The sequence below is a fragment of the Trichosurus vulpecula genome, chromosome 1, assembly GCF_011100635.1.
Source record: "Trichosurus vulpecula isolate mTriVul1 chromosome 1, mTriVul1.pri, whole genome shotgun sequence".
In the NCBI taxonomy this organism is placed as follows: Eukaryota; Metazoa; Chordata; class Mammalia; order Diprotodontia; family Phalangeridae; genus Trichosurus; species Trichosurus vulpecula.
Genome location: NC_050573.1, coordinates 430,644,794 through 430,667,785, shown reverse-complemented (window position 1 = coordinate 430,667,785; position 22,992 = coordinate 430,644,794). Strand labels below are relative to the sequence as shown.

Sequence of the window (22,992 nt, the reverse complement as noted above, 5' to 3'; positions counted from 1 at the left end):
TAAACAAGTTATGCTTCATGAATATAATTGAGTACCACTGTGCTATAAAAAATGGTAAATATGATAACTGCAAAGAGTACGAGTAGTCTTATATGAACTGATCCAAAATGAAATGAGTTAAGTCAGCAAAAATTTATTAAACACCTATGGCATCATACTATAAGCACTAGGGAGACAAAGAAAGACAAAATCCATCCCCCCTTTTAGGGAGCTAATAGCCAAGTTTAGCTTTAAAGAAGAGGTTACTCACTTCCCTCTTTACAAAATTAAGGTATTATTGTTGTAGAGTACTTCACATAACGTCAGACTGTTTCAATATGTTAGTTTTGGTGAGCTATTTATTTTTGTGTTTTATTTGTTTTTAGGGATTGCTATCTGGGAGGGGGAAGAGGAATTCATTGGGGAATGTAGGTGATATAAAAACAAAAGAAAAATTATTTAAAAAATTTTTTTGAGTTCTGTTCCCAGCTCTGACACTTCCCAGATATTTCTGAGCAAGCTAATTAACTTACCTGAACTTTATTTTCTTCACTTCACAGCACTATATAAATGAGTTGTTATTGTCCAATAGATATTGTTTAGTATATGTGATAATGAGAATATTTTCAGAGTAGTCAAGACCATTGTTTTTACCTTCAAATAATCTCTTCAGAATTAGTTGATTTAGACCTCCTTTGAAGTGAATAACTCAGGTTTGTTCATTTCTACCATATCCATTTGGAGTGTTGCAGTAAAATTTGTTAGTATCCCAGTTGAAAAAATGTTGACAATAAGTAACCCAGAAGTGGTGATGGCCTACTCATTCAGGCAATGTAACCTGAAGGCATGACACCCACTTTCTGTATCTCTAGGCTGTGTAGGCAGCTGCCTGGCAGGTCTGGGGAGTTTTCTTAGAGTGGGAGGTAAGACTGGTTGTAGTCATGTCCGTGCTGTTACAACTCAGATTCTCTCGAGTGGATCCTGGGGATAGTGGTCCTGTTGTGTGATGATTCATTGCTACTACTTCCAACTTTAGCTCCTGAGCTCCCACCAGTGTGTTTCCCATTTATACAAGTCCCAATGACCCCACTGACTCTTAAGTATGAAAATGATGACAAGAGAAAGAATAATCATGACCTTTTCTCACTAAAAGAAGAGCAGCAATAATCTTAACCTTTAGTTAATTGAAGGCAAGAGTAAGATTAATCAAAATAATAGTCTACCTTTAAATCTTCAGTCGCACTCTTTGAAACTGTGTTTGTAGAGAAAATGAAAACACATGTAAAGAAGCCTATCAAGGAGGCCCACCAGTAAGGAAGCACATGTGCCCAGAGCAGCTCAGGCTTCGATGTGCCTGGTCTCTTTACAGAATGTTACCTGCCAGGGATAACTTCTCCTGTTCCATCTGTTCCCTTTCACGTCCTCACAGCTATCCTATTGGGTAAATATACTTCTCTGCTTCTCTCTGACCACTGAAGTAGTGTCAGGCTCTTTTAAGATTCAGCCTCCCTTGGAAGGGAACTAAGAAATTGTTAACTTCTTTCAGTGACAAACAGTTCCCATAAGGGAGTCTCTGAGGAGTTTCTCACAGACGGTCTATAGCAGGAGAGCCATATGGCCTCCCCCCCACCAGCTCTGCAAACAGCAGGGGATTCTTTTTTCTCGGGTTAGCTTTCAGTAAGGCCACTCTTCTCATAGCAAAACAGATGCAAAGACTCTTTCTGCTTGTTTATCATTAGCATGTCAGAGAGACTCTTGATGTACAACACTGATAAACCACTGAGTTTTCCCCTATATTATACTTTATTAATAATAGAGGCAGTCCTTCCTTTTGCCAAATAATCAGCTCCCAGCAAAGCAGTATCTCCTTCCCATATGTCCCAGCACAATAGGTGCAGATCCTGCGTGTCAGCTTTTCAACTCCTCATAGCTCCTTGTGTCTGTCTTTCATTAGCATTTCCTTTTAATTATCTCCCGATACTCTGATTGCCTCAGCTTGGTCTCCTGATTCTTTTTTTTTTTTTAACATTTTTATTTAAAGTTTTGAGTTCCAAATTTGATCCCTCTTTCCTTTCCTCCCCTCCCTCCTCCCTGAGATGGTAAGCAATCATATTTGTGTTATACATGTACAATTATGTAAAACATTTCCATATTAGTCATTTTGTACAAGAAGACTCAAATAAAAGAAAAAATAAAGTGAAAAATAGCATGCTTCAGTCTATTCAAACAATATCGGTTCTTTCTGTGGAAGCAGTTAGTGTGCTTCATCAGTAGTCATTTGGGCTTGTCTTGGATCATTGTATTGCTGAGAATAGCTAAGTCATTCACAATTCTTCATTGAACAATATTGCTGTTACTGTGTACAATGTGCTGTTTCTGTTCACTTCACTATGTACCAGTTCATGGAATCATCTTGCTTCTCATTTCTTATAGCACAGTAATGTTCCATTACAATCATATACCACAGCTTGTTTAGCCATTCTCCAGTTGATGGGCATCCCTTCGATTTCTATTTCTTAGCCACCACAAAAAGAGCTGCTATAAATATTTTTGTACAAATAGCTCCTTTTCCTTTTTTTTTGGATGTCGTTGGGATAGAGACCTAGCAGTGGTATTTAGCTGGATCAAAGGGTATGCATAGTTTTATAGCCCTTTGGGCATAGTTCTGAATTGCTCTCCAGAATAGTTGGAACAGTTCACAACTCCATCAACAATGCATTAGTGTTCCAGTTTTCCCACATTCCCTCCAACATCCAGAATTTTCCTTTTTTGTCATATTAGCCAATCTGATAGGTGTGAGGGGGTACCTCAGAGTTGTTTTAATTTGAATTTCTCTAATCAGTGGTGATTTAGAGCATTTTTTTCCTATGACTATAGATACTTTGATTTCTTTGTCTGAAAATTGCTTCTTCATATCCCTTGACCATTTATCAATTGGGGAATGACTTGTATTTTTATAAATTTGACTTATTTCTCTATATATTTGCGAAATGAGGCCTCGATCAGAGATACTTGTTGCAAAAGTTTTTTTCCTCCCAGTGTTCTGCTTTCCTTTTAATTTTGGTTGCATTGGTTTTGTTTGTGCAAAAGCTTTTTAATTTTATACAATCTTTCTATTTAATGTTTTGTAATGCTCTCTCATTTTTGGTACTAAATTCTTCCCTTATCCATAAATCTGACAGATAAAATATTCTGTGCCCTCTTAATTTGCTTATAGTATCACCCTTTAAGTGTAAATCATGTACCCATTTTGACCTTATCTTGCTATATGGTGTGAGATGTTGGTTTAGACCTAGTTTCTGCCAGTTTTCCAGTTTTCCCAGCAGTTTTTGTCAAATAATGAGTTTTTGTTCCAAAAGCTTGGATCTTTAGGTTTATCATATATTAGATTACTGTGGTCATTTACTATAACATAATTTGTATCTAATCTATTCCACTGATTCACCACTCTATTTCTTAGCCAATTTGAGATCTGGTACAGCTAGATCAACTCATTTCACATTTTGTTTCTCATTCATTCCCTTGATATCCTTGAGTTGAGATATCCTGTTGTTGTTCTTCCAGATGAATTTTGTTATTATCTTTCTAGCTCTATAAAATAACTTTTTTAATAGTTTGATTGGTATGGCACTGAATAAACAGATTAATTTAGATAGTATTGTTATTTTATTATATTGGCTGGACCATGAGCAAATAATATTTTTCCAGTTGTTTAGATCTGATTTATTTGTGCGAAAAGTGCTTTATAGTTGTGTTCATATAGTTCCTGGGTTTATCTTGGCAGGTAGACTCCCAAGTATTTTATATTGTCTACAACTATTTTAAATGGAATTTCTCTTTCTATCTTGTGCTGCTGGACTTAGTTGGTAATATGTAGAAATGCTGGCAATTTACGTGGGTTTATTTTGTATCCTGCAACTTAACTAAAATTGTTAATAATTTCAAGTAAGTTTTTAGTTGATTCTCTAGGATTTTCTAAGTATAACATTATATATCATCTGCCAAGAATGATAGTTTTATTTCCTCATTGCCTATTCTAATTCCTTCAATTTCTTTTCCTTGTCTTATTGGTGTAGCTAACATTTCTAGTACAACATTAAATAATAGAGAGTGATAATGGGCATCTTTGCTTCACCCGTGATTGGAGTGTTGGGGTATCCCCATTGCAGCTTATCCCCATTACAGATAATGCTTGCTGGTAGTTTTAAATAAATATTACTTATGATTTTAAGGTAAGCTCCATTGTTCATATGCCCTCTAGTATTTTTAATATGAATGGATGCTGTATTTTATCAAAGGCTTTTTCTGCATCTATTGAGATAATCATATGATTTCTGTTGGTTTATTGATGTGGTCAGTTATGCTCATAGTTTTCCTAATATTGAACCAGCCCTTCATTCATGGTACAAATTCTACTTGGCCATAGTGTATGATCCTTGAGATATATTGCTATAATCTCTTTGCTAGTATTTTATTTAAAATTTTTGCATCAATATTCATTAGGGAAATTGGTCTGTAATTTTCTTTCTCTGTTTTGCCTTTCCCTGGTTTCAGTATCGGCACCATATATGTGTCACAAAAGGAATTTGGTAGGACTGCACCTATTTTTTCATATAATTTATATTTAAATTTATAAAATTTTATATAATTTTTTCATATAATTTATTGGATTAATTGGTTCTTTAAACATTTGGTAGAATTTGCTTGTGAATCCATCTGGTCCTGGGGATTTTTTCCTTAGGAAGTTCACTGATGGCTTGTTCAATTTCTTTTTCTGATTGGGTTATTTAAGTATTTTGTTTCTTCTGTTAATCTGAGTAATTTATATTTTTTCATCCATTTTCATCAAATTTATTGGCATCTAATTCGGCAAAATGGCTTCTAAAAGTTTTCTTAATTTCCTCTTCATTGGTGGTGAATTCACCCATTTCATTTTTGATACTGGTAATTTGGTTTTCTTTTTTTTAAAATCAAGTTAACAAATAGTTTATCTATTTTATTGGGTTTTTTTTTCTGAAAAATTAGACTGTAGTTTTATTTATTAGTTCAATGGTTTTCTTTCAGTTTTATTAATCTCTCCTTTGATTTCCAATACGGTGTTTAATTGGGAATTTTTTATTTGTTCTTTTTCTAGTTTTTTAATTGCATACCCAATTCATTGATCTGCTTTTTTCTATTTTATTCATGTAAGCAATTAAAGATATAAATTTTCCCCTAAGTGCTGCTTTGGCTGCATCCTACAAATTTTGGTATGTTGTCTCATTGTCATTTTCTTTAATGAAATTATCAATTGTTTCTATGATACGATCCACTGATCACTGCCTGAAAGAGATCCCAAAATGAAAACTCAGGAAAATCAAAGCCAAATTCCAAATCTCACAGATCAAGGAGAAAGTATTGCAAGCAGCCAAAAAGAAACAATTCAAATATCATGGAACTGCAGTTGGATTACACAGGATCTGGCAGCTTCCACATTGAAGAATCAGAGAGCTTGGAATATGATATACTATAAGGCAAAGGAGTTAGGATTACAACCAGGAATCACCTATCCAGCAAAACTGAATATAATCTTTCAGGAAACAAAAATAGACGTTTAATGAAATAGAGGACTTTCAAACATTCCTGATTAAAAAGACCAGCGCTGAATAAAAAATTTGACCTCCAAATATAAGACTCAAGGGAAACAAAAGGTAAAAAAGAAACAAGAAAGAGAAAATATAAGAAATTCAATAAAGTTTAACTATTTATATTTCTATATGGCAAGATAATATTTGTAACAGAACTTTATTCCTAGCAATTAGAAGATGGATATATAGACTGAAGGTGTAGATATTAGGTGACTTCGATGGATGATACCCCAAAAAACAAAATAAAAGGGGCAAGAAAACTGGAAGAAGAGGCCAGGGTAGGGGTGGGGACAGAGATTGAATGGGACAAATTATGTGCTATCCCAGACTTTTTGTGCCCCTGCTCAGGGTCATACTGCTGGCTTTCACTAGGTTTTAGGGCTTAGCTTCTTGCTTTCACTGGAGGGTTTGTTACCCTTCTGACTTGTACTTGGGGTGAAGTCTCCCTGTTGTCTTCCCCTTGGTGTGGGGTTTAGCTGCTGGCCTGTGCCACCAGTGGAACTTTTCTACTGGGTTGTTATCCTACCAGAGTCTTTCTGGTGTCTAGCCCTAGAGGAGAGATCTTGTTGCTGGTCAGCCCACTGGGTGGGACCCTGCTCCTGGGTTGCTATGGAAACAGGGCCTCTCTTCCAGAAGGCCCTAGACGATGCTTGTTGCTGGTAGAACCTAGGGGCAGGGCTTCACTATTGGTTAGTAGTGAGGTCAAAACCTTGTTGGTGGCTTTTGCTGGGGGTGGGGTTGCTGGAGTGGTGGGCCTTCCTGAGCTTCACAGACTGTTTACCAGGAGGGTGGGGTCTTGCTGGTGGATTGTCCCAGGCTCGGAGCCTCGCTGCAGGCCCCTGTGCTGAGCCTGACTTCTGTTGCTGCTGCTCTTGGACCTTGCTTCGCTCCTACCCCAGTAAGATAGACCTTTCCCACTGTACTGGTAAGCTGCTTCCCTGCACCTAAATCAGTTAGGAGGTGGTTTTCTAGTTGTTTGGAATGGAATTTGGGAGAGCTTCACAGGGTTCCATTCTCACTTTGCCATCTTGTCACCCAAAGTCCTTTCCTGATTCATTCATCTTTTTATCACCTACCCTTCCTGTGTCCTCCTCTTCGTCTTCTAATGGCTCAAATCAGGTAATGATCCACCCCTAACATAAGATATGGAACTCAAAAATTCTACCTTTCTGTCAGGAATCACCCCCAAATCTTCTCATAGTCTTCAAAAAGTTATTTATTTACAATTTCTCAGTTATAACCTTCAAAACTCTGAAAATAATCACAAGCAAATGAGCTTGCGGACTATACAGTACCCTGCAACTGTTGTTGTTTCAGTTAACTATCTGTCTTCAAATGGGTCCTGTAGTGTTTTCTCCTCAGGTCCTAAAAACAGTCTTTGTCCTCAACAGTTTAGCTGAGAGAACGTGTTTACTCTTAAGCTGATTTTGTCAGTTTTCTTTACTAAAATGTTCTTTTTTCTCCTCCTTTCAACAAGCAAAATGTCTGCATATTAAAGGGGCAGAATCCTGCAAATAGATTCTGATATTCAGGTTCCCTTCCTTTCACATCATTTTTTCAGGCTCTAATCTTCAGATGATAGGAAGCTTTTGTTATTATTGTTGCCTAGCTACTAACATAGCATGCTGAACCTTTCTTATTGTTAGGTTTACATCTTTACAGATGTTACTGATGAAGCCCTTTTCAGTGAACAAGTGTTTTTCAATATGGACTACATTTTTAAAAACACAATCAGTCTGCTCATTATTTCTGGACCATAACCTTTTTCTTTTGTTTATAGTAGTAACAGAAGGAGCTTCGTAAATCCATTTATTTTACTTTCATGCCTGAAATGTGGGTGTCCTTGAATTGATCACAAAGGAAAATTATCTTTCTTTAGCTATAAAAATAAAGAGCAACACATATTAAGCAGTTTACATTTAAAGTATTTATTGCTTTATTGAAGATACTTGTGGTGATTATAGGATTGATGTAATAATGTATTTCATTGTCTGAAATAAATTGACTTTTCAAGTTCAGGATGAGAGCTGTGCTTCTAAATAAATATTTTCCCTATTTAGCAGAATCGTCGATGATAATTGAATCTTAAAGACTAAATTATATTTATTGTGAATTTTTAATTTATGTAATATTCATTTATTGGTTTAAGATTTACAAATACTTTAAAAAAATTTTTTTTAATTAGTAAAAATTTATTTTCTCTCCTTCTTGCTCCACATTGAGGGGAAAAAAAGAAAAAGAAAAAATCCTTACAACAAACATGCATACCCAAGCAAAACAAATTCCCTCTGTGGCTGTAACTAAAAAAATATGTCACATTATGCACCCTAAGCCCATCACCTCCATTAGGAGGTGGGTAGCATGCTTCATTATGAGTTCTTTGGAATTATGATTAGTCATTGATCCGAGTTCGTTAACAGCTTTGTTTGTTTTTACAATGATGTTATTGTATAAATTGTTCTCCTGGTTCTACTCACTTAATTTTTCATCAGTTCATTCAAGTCTTCCCAGGTTTCTTGGGAAACCCTCCCTTCAATCATTTCCTTTTTTTTTTAAGTTCTTTTTTATTATTATTATTTATTTATTTTTAATTTTAGTTTACAACATTCAGTTCCTCAAGTTTTTGAGTTTCTGATTTTCCTCCCCCTCCCTATCCTCCCCACCCAAGATGTCATGCAATTCAATTAGGCTTTACGTATACCTTCACACTAAACATATTTTCACAATAGTCCAATTGCAAAGAAGAACTACAACCAAGGAATGAACTACCAGAAAGAAAAACAAAACAGAAACAAAAAGAAACAAAAGAGAGAGAGAGAGAGAGCAAATAGTTTGCTTCAATCTGCATTCAGACTCCATAATTCTTTCTCTGGATATGAGATGGATGTGAGAATTTTATTCCATCATGAGTCTTTTGGAGTTGTGTTAGAACCTTGCATTGCTGAGAGGAGCCAAGTCTATCAAAGTTAGTCATCAGAGACACTGTGTAATTGTGTATAATTTTCTCTTGGTTCTGCTCCCCTCACTCAGCATCAGATCACATAAGTCTTTCCAGGTTATTATGAAGTCCATCTGCTCCTCATTTCTTATAGCACAATAGTATTCCATTACATTCATATACCACAACTTGTTTAGCTATTCCCCAATTGATGGGCATCCCCTAGATTTCCTGTTCTTTACCACCCCAAAAAGAGCTGCTATAAATATTTTTTTACATACTGGTTCATTTCTCACTTCTGTGATCTCTTTGGAATATAGCTCTAGAAGTGGTATTGCTGGGTCAAAGGGAATGCACATTTTTTTAGGTTCTTTTCCATACTTTTATTATTATTTAACATTTTTAGTTTTCAGCATTGATTTCCACAAGATTTTGAGTTACAAATTTTCTCACCATTTCTACCCTCCCCCCCACTCCAAGATGGCATATATTCTGATTGCCCCATTCCTCAGTCTGCCTTCTCTTCTTGTCACCCCAGCCCCCCATTCCCTTTCCCCATACTTTCTTGCAGGGCAGGATACATTTCTATACCCCATTGCCTGTACATCTTATTTCCCAGTTTCATGTAAAAACAACTCTTTTTTTGAGCATTTGTTTCATAACTTTGAGTTCCAAGCTCTCTCCTTTTTTCCCTCCCCACCCAGCCTCCTTAAGAAGGCAGCAATTCAACATAGGCCACACATGTATCATTATGCAAAACACTTCCATAATAGTCATGTTGTGAAAGATGAACTATATTTCCCTCCATCCTATCCTGTCCCCCTTTCTTCAATTTTCTCCCTTGACCCTGTGCCTTTTCAGAAGTGTTTGTTTTTGATTACCTCCTCCCCCAATCTGCACTCCCTTCTATCATCCCCCTTTCTTATCACCTTCCCCCTCTCCTTTCCTGTAGGGTAAGATACCCAATTGAGTGTGTATGTTATTCCCTCCTCAAGTCAAATCCGATGAGAGAAAGATTCACTCATTCCCTTTCACCTGCCACCTCTTCCCTTCCAATAGAACCGCTTTTTCTTGCCACTTTTATGTCAGATAATTTACCCCATTCTATCTCTCCCTTTCTCCCTCTCTCAATATATTCCTCTCTCTTCCCTTAATTTTATTTTTTTAGATATCATCCCTTCATATTCAACTTACCCTGTGCCCTCTGTCTATATATATGTACATTCCCTTCAGCTACCCTAATACTGAGGTCTCATGAATTACACACATCATCTCTCTATGTAGGAATGTAAACAAAACAGTTCAACTTCAGTAAGTCCCTTATGATTTCTCTTTCTTGTTTACCTTTTCATGCTTCTCTTGATTCTTATGTTTGAAAGTCAGATTTTCTATTCAGCTTTGGTCTTTTCACTGAGAAAACTTGAAAGTCCTCTATTTTATTGAAAGTCCTTATTTTGCCTTGGAGTATTATACTCAGTTTTGCTGAGTGGGTGATTCTTGGTTTTAATGCTAACTCCTTTGACCTCCAGAATATCATATTCCAAGCCCTTCAATCCCTTAATGTAGAAGCTGCTGGATCTTGTGTTATTCTGATTGTGTTTCCACAGTATTCAAATTGTTTCTTTCTGGCTGCCTGCAGTATTTTCTGCTTGACCTGGAAACTCTGGAATTTGGGGACAACATTCCTAGGAGTTTTCTCTTTGGGATCTTTTTCAGGAGGCAATCGGTGGATTCTTCCAATTTCTATTTTGCCCTCTAGTTCTAGAATATCAGGGCAGTTTTCTTTGATAATTTCTTGAAAGATGATGTCTGGGCTTTTTTTTTTTTTTGATCATGGCTTTCAGGTAGTCCAAATAATTTTTAGATTATCTCTCCTGGATCTATTTTCCAGGTCAGTGGTTTTTCCAATGAGATATTTCACATTGTCTTCCATTTTTTCATTCTTGTGGTTCCATTTCATAATTTCTTGATTTCTCATAAAGTCACTAGCTTCCACTTGCTCCAGTCTAATTTTTTTAAGGTGGTATTTTCTTCAGTGGTCTTTTGGACCTCTTTTTCTATTTGCCTAATTCTGCTTTATAAGGCATTCTTCTTCTCATTGGCTTTTTGAAGCTCTTTTGCCATTTGGGTTAGCACATTTTTTTTTTTTTGCAGTTCTCAACCTTTAATTTACTTATATATATTTTTTTTAATTTTTGGTTTACAGCACTGTTCTACATAATTTTGAGTTCCAAATTTTCTTCCCACCCTCCCTCCCCAAGACAGCATGGAATCCGATATATCTTCTACGTATAACTTCGCATTGAACTTATTTACGCACTAGTCAAGTTGTGAAGAAGAATTATGACCAATGGAATTAATTATGAGAGAGAAGAAACAAAACCAACCCCCCCCCAAAAAAAAGAGAGGAAAAAAAGGGGGAAAAAAGTGAGCATAAAGTGCACCTCGATCTTCATTCATACTTCATACTATGGTGTAGATAGCATTCTCCATCATGAGTCCTTTGAAATTGTCTTTGCACTAAAAAAAAAAAAAAAAAAGGAATTGTCTTTGCACCTTGTGTTGCTGAGAGGAGCAAGGTCTATCAGGGTTAGTCTTTACAGAATCCAGATATCTGTGGTTGTGTATAATGTTCTCCTGGTTCTGCTCCGCTCACTCAGCATTATATCATGTAGGTTTTTCCAGGTTGTTATGAAGTCCGTATCATCCCCATTTCTTATAGCACATTAGTATTGCATTACCTTCATATGCCACAACTTGTTCAGCCATTCCCCAATTGATGGGCATCCCCTTAATTTCCAATTCTTAGCTACTACAAAAAGAGCCACTATAAATATTTTTGTACATGTGGGTCCTTTCCCACTTGTGTGATCTCTTTGGGATACAACCCTAGAGGTGGTATTGCTGGGTCAAAGGATATGAACATTTTTATAGCCCTTTGGGCATAGTTCCAAATTGCTCTCCAGAATGGCTGGATCAGTTCACCATTCAACCACCAATGTAACAATGTTCCAATTTTGACACATCCTCTCCAGCATTTATCATTTTCCTGTTTTGTCATTTTAGCTAATCTGACAGGAGAGATGTGGTACCTAAGAATTCTTTTGGTTTACTTTTCTCTAATCAGTAGTGATCTCAAGCATTTTTTCATATGCCTATAGATAGCTTTAATTTCTTCCTCTGAAAACTGCCTGTTCATATCCTTTGACCCTTTCTCAATTTTATTCCTATATATTTGGCTCAGTTCCCTATATATTTTAGAGATGAGGCCTTTATCAGAGACACTGGTTGCAAAGATTTTCTCCCAATTTTCTGCTTCCCTCCTAATCTTTGTTGCACTGGCTTGTTTTATACAAAAAAATTTCAATTTAATATAATCAAAATTATCTACTTTGCATTTTATAATCCTCTCTGTCTCTTGTTGTGTCATGAATTCTTTTCTTTTCCATAAATCTGATAGGTAAATTATTCCTTGCTCTCCCAAATTGCTTATAGTATTAGCCTTTGTTCCTATATTTTGAACTCATTTTGACTTTATTTTTGTATATGTTGTAAGATATTGGTCTATGCCTGGTTTCTGCATTACCATTTTCCAATTTTCCCAGTAGTTTTTGTGAAATAGTGAACTCTTAGCCTAAAAGCTGGATTCTTTGGGTTTATCAAAGAGTAGACTGCTATAGTCATCGACTACTGTGTCTTGTGTACTTATCCTATTCCACTGATCCACAACTCTGTTTCTTAGCCAGTACCAGATAGTTTTGATGACTGCTGCTTTATAGTACAGTTTAATATCTGGTATGGCTAGGCCACCTTCTCTAGCATTTCTTTTCATTAATACCCTAGATGTTCTAGACCTCTTGTTCTTCCAGATGAATTTTGTTATTATTTTATCCAGCTCTGTAAAATAATTTTTTGGTAGTTCGATTGGTATGGCACTGAATAGATAGATTAATGTAGGTAAAATTGTCATTTTTATTATATTAGCTTGGCCTAACCATGAGCAACTGATATTTTTCCATTTATTTAGTTCTGACTTTATTCGCATGAAAAGTGTTTCATAATTATGTTCATATAGGCCCTGGGTTTGTCTTGTCAGATAGATTCCCAAATATTTTATAGTGTCTACAGTAACTTTGAATGGAATTTTTCTTTCTATCTCTTGCTGTTGGGCTTGTTAGTAATGTATAGGAATGCTGGGGATTTATGTGGGTTTATTTTACATCCTGCAACTTTGTTAAAGTTGTTTATTATTTCAAGTAGATTTTTACTTGATTCTCTAGGATTCTCTAAGTAAATCATCATATCATCTGTAAAAAGTGATAATTTAGTTTCTTCTTTGCCTATTCTAATTCCTTCAATTTCTTTTTCTTCTCTTATTACTACAGCTAACATTTCTAGTACCAAATTGAATAGTAGGGGTGATAATGCACATCCTTGTTTCACCCCTGATCTTATTGGGAATGCATCTAGTTTATCCCCATTACAAATAATGCTTGTAGATGGATTTAGGTAGATGCTATTTATAATTTCAAGGAAGGCTCCATTTATTCCTATGCTTTCTAGTGTTTTTAATAAGAATGGGTGTTGTATTTTGTCAAAGGCTTTTTCTGCGTCTATTGAGATGATCATATGGTTTCTGCTAGTTTTGTTGTTGATATGGTCAATTATGCTAATAGTTTTCCTAATATCAAACCAGCCTTGCATTCCTGGAATAAATCCTACCTGGTCATAGTGTATTATTTTTGGGATGAGTTGCTGCAATCTTTTTGCTAATATTTTATTTAAAATTTTTGCATCAATATTCATTAGGGAAATTGGTCTATAATTTTCTTTCTCTGTTTTGACTCTACCTGGTTTGGGTATTAGTACCATATTTGTGTTATAAAAAGAATTTGGTAGGACTCCTTCTTCACCTATTTTCCCAAATAGTCTACAAAGTATAGGAATTAATTGTTCTTTAAATGTTTGATAAAATTCACATGTAAAACCATCTGGCCCTGGAGAATTTTTCCTAGGGAATTCATTGATGGCTTGCTCAATTTCTTTTTCTGAGATGGAGTTATTTAGAAATTTTACTTCCTCTTCTGTTAACCTGGGCAATTTATGTTTTTGTAGATATTCATCCATATCCCTAAGGTTGTCAAATTTATGGGCATACAATTGGGCAACATAATTCCTAATTATTGTTTTGATTTCCTCTTCATTGGAGGTGAATTCACCCTTTTCATTTTTGATACTGGTAATTTGGTTTTCTTTTTTTTTTTTAATCAGATTGACCAAAAGTTTATCAATTTTATTGGTTTTTTCATAAAACCAGCTCTTTGTTTTATTTATTCATTCAGTAGTTTTCTTGGTTTCAATTTTATTAATCTCTCCTTAGATTTTCAGTATTTCTAATTTGGTATTTAATTGGGGATTTTCGATTTGCTCTTTTTCTAGCTTTTTTAGTTGAATGCCTAATTCGTTGATCTCCTTTTTCTCTATTTTATTCATGTAAGCATTTAGAGATATAAAACTTGCCCTAAGAACTGCTTTTGCTGCATCCCATAAGTTTTGGTATGTTGTCTCATTATTGTCATTCTCTTGAATGAAGTTATTAATTGTTTGTTTGATTTCTTCTTTGGCCTACTCATTCTTTAGAATTAGATTATTTAGTTTCCAATTAATTTTTAGCTTATTTTTCCATGGTTCTTTATTACAAATAATTTTTGTTACATTGTGATCTGAAAAGGATACTTTGACTACTTCTGCCTTTCTGCACTGGAGTTTGAGGTTTTTATGCTCTAGTACATGGTCAATTTTTGAGCATGTGCCATAGACCACTGAGAACAAAGTATATTCCTTTTTATCCCCATTCAGTTTTTTCCAGAGGTCTACCATATGTGCCTTTTCTAAAATTCTGTTCACCCCCTTATCTTCTTTCTTATTTATTTTGAGGTTAGATTTATCAAGTTCAGAGAGGGGGAGGTTGAGGTCTCCCATTATTATAATTTTGCTGTCAATTTCTTCCTGTAACTCCCTTAACCTCTCCTCTAAGAATTTGCATGCCATACCACTTGGCGCATATGTGTTAAACAATGATATTGCTTCATTGTTTATGGTGCCATTTAACCTTATCTCTTTTAATTGAATCTATCTTTACTCTTGCTTTGTCTGAGATTAGGATTGCTACACCTGCTTTTTTTACTTTAGCTGAAGCGCAATATATTTTACTCCAGCCTTTTACCTTTACCCTGCGTGTATCCCTCTGTTTCAAATGTGTTTCTTGTAGCAGCATATTATAGAATTATGGTTTTTAATCCATTCTGCTATCTGCTTCTGTTTTATGGGAGAGTTCATCCCATTCACATTCACAGTTATGATTTCTATCTGTGTCTTTTTCTCCATCCTATTTCCCCACTGTTTATGCTTTTATTTCTCCCTTTCCCCTTCCACTCCTCAACAAGGTTTTGTTTTGCCTGCTGCCTTCCTCAGTTTACCCTCCCTCTTGATTCCCCTTCCTTATCTTACCATTTTCTACTTGCTAATTCTTCCCTCACTTCTGACCACCCCCTCCCTTTTTTTCCCCTTTCCCCTCCTACTGCCTGTAGGACAAGTCAAATTTCTATAGTTATCAGGGTATGTTATTCCCTTCTTGAACCAGATCCGGTGACAGTAAAGCTCAAATATTGCTCTTTTCCCTCCCTTCTTTCCCTCTACTGTAATGTGTTTTTGTGCCTCTTCATTTGACGTAATTTACCCTTTTCTACTACCTTCTTACCTCTTCTCCCATAACCCTCCCTTTACATCTCTTAATTATGTTTTTTATCCTTGTATCAGTTATTTCATACAGACATTCACAGTCTATGTGTATCCCTTTCAATTGTCATAATAGCTGTACTATTCTCAAGATTGACATATATATGTGTGTGCATATGCATATACACACACACATATATATGTACATATATAACATACGTAAGATGATATAATCCTGCATAAAGATGTAAATAATTTGCCCTTATTGATTAATAAGGTTTGTGGGGGGGGGGGTTCCCCCTGTTTACCTTTTTATGTCTCTCTTGCGTTTTGTATTTGAAGAGCAAATTTTCCATTGAGTTCTGACCTTTTCATCAGGAAGGTCTGGAATTCCCTTATTTCATTGAATTCCCATCTCCTTGCCTGAAAAATTATGCTTAATTTTTCTGGGTAGTTGATCCTTGGTTGTAGTCCCAGCTCCTTTGCCCTTTGGAATATCATATTCCAAGTTCTCCCATCATTTAATGTAGAAGCTGAGAGATCCTGCGTGATCCTGACTGTAATTCCACAATATTTGTATCGTTTCTTTTTGACTGCTTGCAGTATTTTCTCCTTGACTTCGTAATTCTGAAATTTGGTGTATATTTCTTGGTGTTTTCAATTTGGGATCTCTTTCAGGAGGTGTTCAGTGGATTCTTTCAATGACTGTTTTACCCTCTGGTTCTGACCTCTGGGCGGTTATCTTTGATAATTTCTTTGAAGATCCTGTCAAGGCTCTTTTCTTCTTTGTGGATTTCTGGTAGACCAATAATTCTTAAATTGTCTCTCCTGGATCTGTTTTCCAGGTCAGTTGTTTTTCCACTCGGAAAAACTCCACTTGTTGACTACTTTTTGATGCCTCATAGAGTCACTAGCTTCCACTTGCTCAATTCTAAATTTTAATGAGTTGCTGTCTGCATTTTGCTTTTGACTCTCTTTTTCCAGTTGGTTGATTTACCTCTTAGGGTGTCATTTTCTCTATTTAGATTCTGAATCTCCATAGTCATTTTGCCAATCTTATTTTTTAAGGACTTGATTTCATCAGTGTTGGTTTTTTTTTTTCATTTTTTCCATTTTTTCTTTTACCTCCCTAATTTTTGGGCTTGAGACCAGTTCACATTCCCTTTTGAAGTATCAGATGTGGGTATACTGTCATTTCTATCCTCTTCCAAATTGGTATTTTGATCATTCCTGTCTCTGTAAAAAGAATCAATGGTCCTCAGTTTTTTTGTGTTCTTCATGTTGGTTAGCCTTTTCATGGCTTTACAATGAATTTCTGCTTTTGGGGCTCAGGGCTCTCTGTCCCTGGTTCCTTATTCTGGGGATTGTGAGTCTAGTTACTGGCTTTGTGTGTTATAGTCTTCAATTTCCTGAGGTGTGGGGGAGGGGTCTGGCTGCCTGAAGTCTCCTCTTCCCCCAGGGCTGCTCTGCAGCACTGTTGCTCTTCAGCAATGGTCTCAGCTGTTTGTTGTTTGTGCTAGTGTCTACCACTTCCCCTGGGGGTGGAAGGGTACGTCTGGGCTCCTGGTGTTGACCCCTGCCAGCCCTGCCCCTCTGGAACTCAGGAACTCCCACTGCTCAGCCACTGAAGCCCCACTTCTGTCTTCCAGCGTTTTTTCTCGATGAATTCCCTGGATCAGGGAGGGGGAGGGATTAGAGCCATTTACCTGGCCATCATGTCTCCCGGAAGTTCAAGAAGGCACGCTTCATGCCTTTGGGCTGCAAGCCTCAGGAGTTGACGTCTCATGGCCTGTGGCATTGCGCTGCTGCCTTATCGCTTCCACAGACTCCTGTTCTGTGTTGGGAGGCCTGGGGATCTCCGCCGGTTTTGGGCACCCAGCTTTCTCCCATCCTATCTCACAGGTCAGTTTCCACAGCTGCTTCCGCTTTGGTGCTGTCTGGAGCAGCTCTGTCCCCCAAGGGCTCTCCCAGCCTACAGATTCATCCTGTCGGCCTTTCAGACTCTCCTGGCTTGGAAACTTGCCCCACTCAGACTGCTCATGGTTTCTAACTCTCAAATCTGCTCAGATTCACTTTTTTATAGGAATCTGACAGAACTTGTGAGAGAGGTAAGACGCTGTTTTCATGTGGCCATCTTGGCTCCGCCCCTAGCACATTTTTTAAGGTGTTATTTTCTTCAGTCAAAAAAGAAAGAGAACATTACAGGATGTAAAATGAATAGTTTTGATTATATTAAATTTAAAAGATTTTAGGGGCATCTAAGTGGCATGGGGAGTAGAGCACCGGCCCTGGAGACAGGAGGATCTTAATTCAAATCTATCCTCAGACACTTGACACAGTTACTAGCTGTGTGACCTTGGGCAAGTCACTTAACCCCCTCCAAAAAAACTTTAAAAGATTTTGCACAAACAGAAGCAGTCTAACTTAGATTGGAAGGAAAGCATGAAACTGAGCCACATTTCTCTGATAAAAGCTCGTTTCTCAAATATATATAGATCTGGGTCAAATTTATAATAATACAAATCATTCTCCAGTTGATGAATGGTCAAAGGATATGAACAGGCAGTTTTCAGAAGAGGAAATCAAAGCTATCTACAGTCATGAAAAAATGCTCTTAATAACTATTGATTGGAGAAGTGTAAATTAAAATAACTCACAGGTACCACCTCACACCTATCAGATTGACTAATATGACAGAAAAGGAAAATGACAAATGTTAGAGGGATGTGGAAAAATTGGGACACAAATGCACTGTTGGTGGAGTTGTGGACTGATCCAACCATTCTGGAGAGCAATTTGGAACTATGCTGGCTTTGGGCCAGCAATACCACTAGTAGGTCTGTATCCTAAAGAGATCAAAGAAAAAGGAAAATGACCTATTTGTACAAAAAGTTTGATAGAAGCTCTTTTTGTGGTGGAAAAGAATTGGAAATTGAGGGGATGCCCACCAGTTGGGGAATGACTGAACAAGTTGTAGTGTATGGCTGTGATGAAATACTATTGTGCTATAAGAAATGATGAGCAGGATGCTCTCTGAAAAACCTGGAAAGACTCATGAACTGATAAAAAGTGAAATGAGCAGAACCAGGAGAACATTGCACATAGTAACAGCAATATTATATGATGATGTTGTGAATCACTTAGGTATTCTCAACAATACAATGATCCAAGACAATTCCAAAGGACTTTTAATGAAAAATACTATTCACCTCCAGAGAAAGAACTGATGGAGTCTGAATGCAGATTGAAGTATACTTTTTTCTTTATTTATTTTTCTTGTTTGTTTTTTTATCTGTGTTTTCTTTTGTAACATGGCTAATGTGGAAATAAGTTTTGCATGACTGTACATATATAATCTATATCAAGTCGCTTGACTTCTCAGGGAGGGGCAGGGGTCAGAGGGAGGGAAAGAATTTGGAACTCAAAATTTAAAAAAAAACTCATGTTAAAATTGTTTTTACATGTAATTAATGGAAAAAACCTGATTTTTACAAATTTGCATGTTCGTATTCTTTGATCTTTATCAGTTAGGAAATAGTTCTTCTTAGGGATTTAAATCAGTTCCTTATATGTTTTGGAAATGAGACTTATCAGTGAAGCTTCTTGCAATGATTTTTTTTTCCCAGTTACCTGTTTCTGAGAAGTATTCTCTTTGCAAGAATTCTGTAAGATTATGGTACAGGTACTATTATAATTATCACCATTTTACATGTGAGGAAATCATCTCAGAGAGGTTAAGTGACATGGCCTCCTGGTCACAAAGCTAGTACTTGTGGGGCCAGGATTCAAACCTAAGTCTCTTGACTCAAAGTCCATTGCTATTTCCACTGTAACATACTATTTCAGCTTCAATATTAAAAATTACTTATGCCAGAAATGACAATGAACCAATTTGTTCTCCATGGACCAAAAAAGCCTTTTGAGCCTAAGAGGTCAAGTTTGTGCTTCACGTTGCTTTTTTATTTCATTCTTGATTGCTTTTCCTAGAAATCTGTTTCTGGAGGGTTTGGGGGAGACTGAGTATTTTTGCTATAGTTTAGTATTTGTTTCCTTACTGATCCAACTGAAATGACTTGTTATCAAAGAATATTTATTCCTTGATACCATAAATTGCTTTTATAACTTCAAAACACAAATGTATAAGGTAGTGGGAGGGAGGCAATAAAAAAGTGTACACTGTTCATGCTACCATTTGACTATTAATGTCTGGTAAGATACAAAGTAGCATGATTATATACACTCCCCAACTGCTTAGGTAATAGCATATATTTAAGTCAGTTGCCCTCTGTTAGTCCTTTATGAACCTCTGAAATAAATTTGTCTGATGTGTAAAGGAAATCATCCTTTTAAAAATTTTGAGTTTTTTTCCTTCCTCTTATAAAAGTGTTTTCTTTAAGCTCTGGCTTCCTTTTTATGTCTTTCATGGAAGCTCCACTTTGAACAGATTAAAAGGTAAAATAACTAAATGCAGTAACTCTTTTTCCAGCTGCTCCTCACACAATTACAATTCTCTCATTCTTTTTCTCTTTATACACTCTAATTGTTTTGCCAGGTGCAAAGGGCTCTCAGTGGGGTAAGCTGTTAGTGTTCCAGTGCAACTGTGTTAGATTATATATTGGCTAGATTATATGTGATGTTTGAGTTTTCTGCAAATGATATTTTTAAAATTTGTAATAACATGTGATGGGTGCCATGTGATGACATAAGGCCAAATACTCCCAACTTCCAAAAAAAGTGTTAGAATTACAGTAAATGTGTCCTTTGAAAATTAAAGGTATTTCTTTTTAAAAAAAACATCTTTTTTCATCATATGAAGTGGCCTCTTACATTAATGGTAGAAATGCTTTTTAATAAAACTGATAGACTTTTTTTCTTCTCAACAGTTAAAAAATAAAATTTTAAGTTTTAGAAAAGTGTCATAAGAATAACAATATATACCATTATTTGTTCAGTCAATCAGTCAATAAATATTTATTTAGTGCTTACTATATGTCAGGCACTATGTTAAATGCTAGGGATACAAAGAAAAGCAAAAGACAATCAGGGAGCTCACATCACTTTAACAGTTGCTAAAATGATGAAATTTCTTATTAAAAGCATCAGTTGGTGTTAATAGTAGTCTATTTCTGCCTACAATTAGTCTGTTTCTGACTCCTGCGAGAAGACAATATATTAAATAGTCCCTGGTGATTTTGAAGAATTAATTCATTTTGTGTATATAAGCAGTTTGATTTTTCTGACTTGCCACAATTTAAGGTTCAATAATTTAATCATTTTAATTTTTATTTTTATTATTTGGTATTTCTCATTAATTTTAACTTATATTTTAATAATTTAATATTTTAATTGTTACATTTATAGTTAATTATTTTAATAGTACAGCCTGAAGTAGGTATGTATAGCCAGGACCAATCCTTGGAGTTTCTGTTCACACAGGAATCATCTGTTTTTACCTCAGTGTCTCTGCTGAAAAATATGAGCTACTACAACTTTATTTCTAGTTCCCACTTATTTTCTGGCTTCTCTTTACTTCCTCATATGTAAAACACTTATTCCAATTCCATGAGCTCCCCTCTTCCTATTGACTCACCCCTATCATGGACTATTTCCTGTTTCCATTCCTTTCATTTTCATAGGAAGGTGTGTCCAAGGCTCCTGTTTATTTATCCCGTTCGCAGATGTGGTCTGCTTGCAAATATATACTATAATCTCAGTTATTCCTTTCCTTGGCAAATATAACTTGGATAAAAAACAATTCATAAAGGAAGTGTGTACCTATTACAGGTCAAAGCACATGATATTTTTTTTTTATTTCAATGAATACGTTATTTGCTACTGATGTACTATACAAGGTTGTACTTATGAGTGGTCTTAAGGCAGCCTAAAGAAGAACACATTAAATATTGTTAATGGCATAGTGAGCAAGGATTAAGTAGTATATTCACATCTTAGAGGCTGCTGAGCAAAAACTGTCTTAATGATTTTAACAGCTTGGTGATTGTGGATAGAATATAGAAAAGTTTGATCTGCAGAAATCGAAGAAGAGCCTACATTTGTACATATAAGAAGAAAAAATGGTGTTTAGCACAAAAGAAAAATGTTTTTAAAAGAAGAAATGTTATGGAAACTAAGATGTCAACTAAAGGGAAAAATATCCCTCTTCTCTCCTAGTGTCCTGGTAAAGTAAAAGTATCCCTAGAGCAAAAGTCAGATTCTACGGGCATCTACCTCTATTTAGATCAGCCTGAACAAATCACTCTCTAGCCCTGCTTGCTTTGTAGGCTTAAATCAGATAATCTGTGTGAAAGTGTTTTATCAAACACTGAACAACTTTAATGTAATATAGCCTCCATTCTTGTAAAAGTTAAGACATTCTCATCCTGTGTTATTAAAATTATGGTTGCCATTATTATGTTGAATATTTGTAATTTTCAGACATAAAATAACTTGATGTTTCCATTTCAACATCTTGTCATTTAATTTTTTTTTGTTTTATTCAGCTGGTCACCTGACTTTTGAATGCCGCAATTTTCTCCGAGTAGACCCCAAAAGAGACATAGTTTTAGACGTCAGCAGCACAAGTAGTGAAGACAGCGAGGAAGATGTTGAAGAACTCAATAAATTGCAAACTTTACCTGAGAAAAGTAAGCAAAACATTTTAGCGATCATACTAAGAAGTCTTTCTAATGCTTTCAGGTACCTTGTTTCATTTTGTGCATAATTTGTCATAATACTAAAGTTACTTTGGTATTGGAAAAAAAAGACAATCAAGGGAATATTTATAACTACTAACCCAAATACCTACTTTCCCAAATCTATGAAGTCTTTGTAGGAAAAACTTAATTCATCTAAAGTGTCCTTGTTGAAGGTATGAGTGGCACTGTCAGACTACACCATGGGACTACAAATAGTAGTTTATAGTAGAACACATCTTGATGTTGTTGTTAACTGAAAGGTGAAAAGAATGATTTCACTATGCTTATTATTTGGTGACTATAAAAAAAGTATTTAATTCAAAAAAGCAAGATGATACCTTAAAGGCACTCCTCCAACAAAGTATCTGTCTTGCATATGTTAAAATCATACAAAATTCCTAAAAAGATAATATGGCAAAAATAATTTTGTTTATCTATTTATTAATATTGAGTGACTCATAAAACAAGAGGATGTATGCTGACTAAATGTATCCTTTGAGTGCAGAAGTCTAAGTTGAAGAAGGATTCCTTAAGAGTTGGTGGAGCCTTCCAGATACTTTTGTTTATGGATGACATTGTACTGATTACATTAAGCCCCAGAACACTAAAGAGACTCTTAAATGAGATCTATAATCTCTCAAAACTCAACTCAAAATCATGTTGCCTTTTAGCATGGGCTTCTTTTTTGTGGGTTTGGTCTGGTCTAGATGCTTTGCCGATCTATATGTCCTCTAGTAACATTTCACCTTCTTCCTATAGTATCTCAGGGACTGTGATGTTAGCCTCTGTGGATAGTTTATGGAATAACTCAGCTTCTTTGGGTCACCTGCCAAAATTTTTAAAATCTTATTTTCCCCATTACGACTGTTTGCTGTTTTATGAAGCAATACTGGTAGCATCCTCCTCTAAGATTTTTATAAGCAAGTCTGTATTCTGAACTGAATGTTTCCCTTCACTGCCTGATATCTGTTTGCCAAAAAGATAAGGTATACTAGCCAAGTAGCAAGGCAGTTTC

The 22,992-nt window shown here is 35.8% G+C and overlaps 1 protein-coding gene across 2 annotated transcripts in view; it reads left to right on the top strand.

Annotated features, from left to right (window-relative positions):
- The window catches only part of SREK1IP1 (SREK1 interacting protein 1), a 46,756-nt gene that overhangs the window by 9,474 nt on the left and 14,290 nt on the right, over positions 1-22,992 (top strand). For both annotated transcript variants that reach the window (XM_036742259.1, XM_036742258.1), the window contains exon 3: positions 21,783-21,926. In XM_036742259.1, coding sequence (XP_036598154.1) covers positions 21,783-21,926 — 144 coding nt within the window. The remainder of the gene's footprint in view (positions 1-21,782; positions 21,927-22,992) is intronic.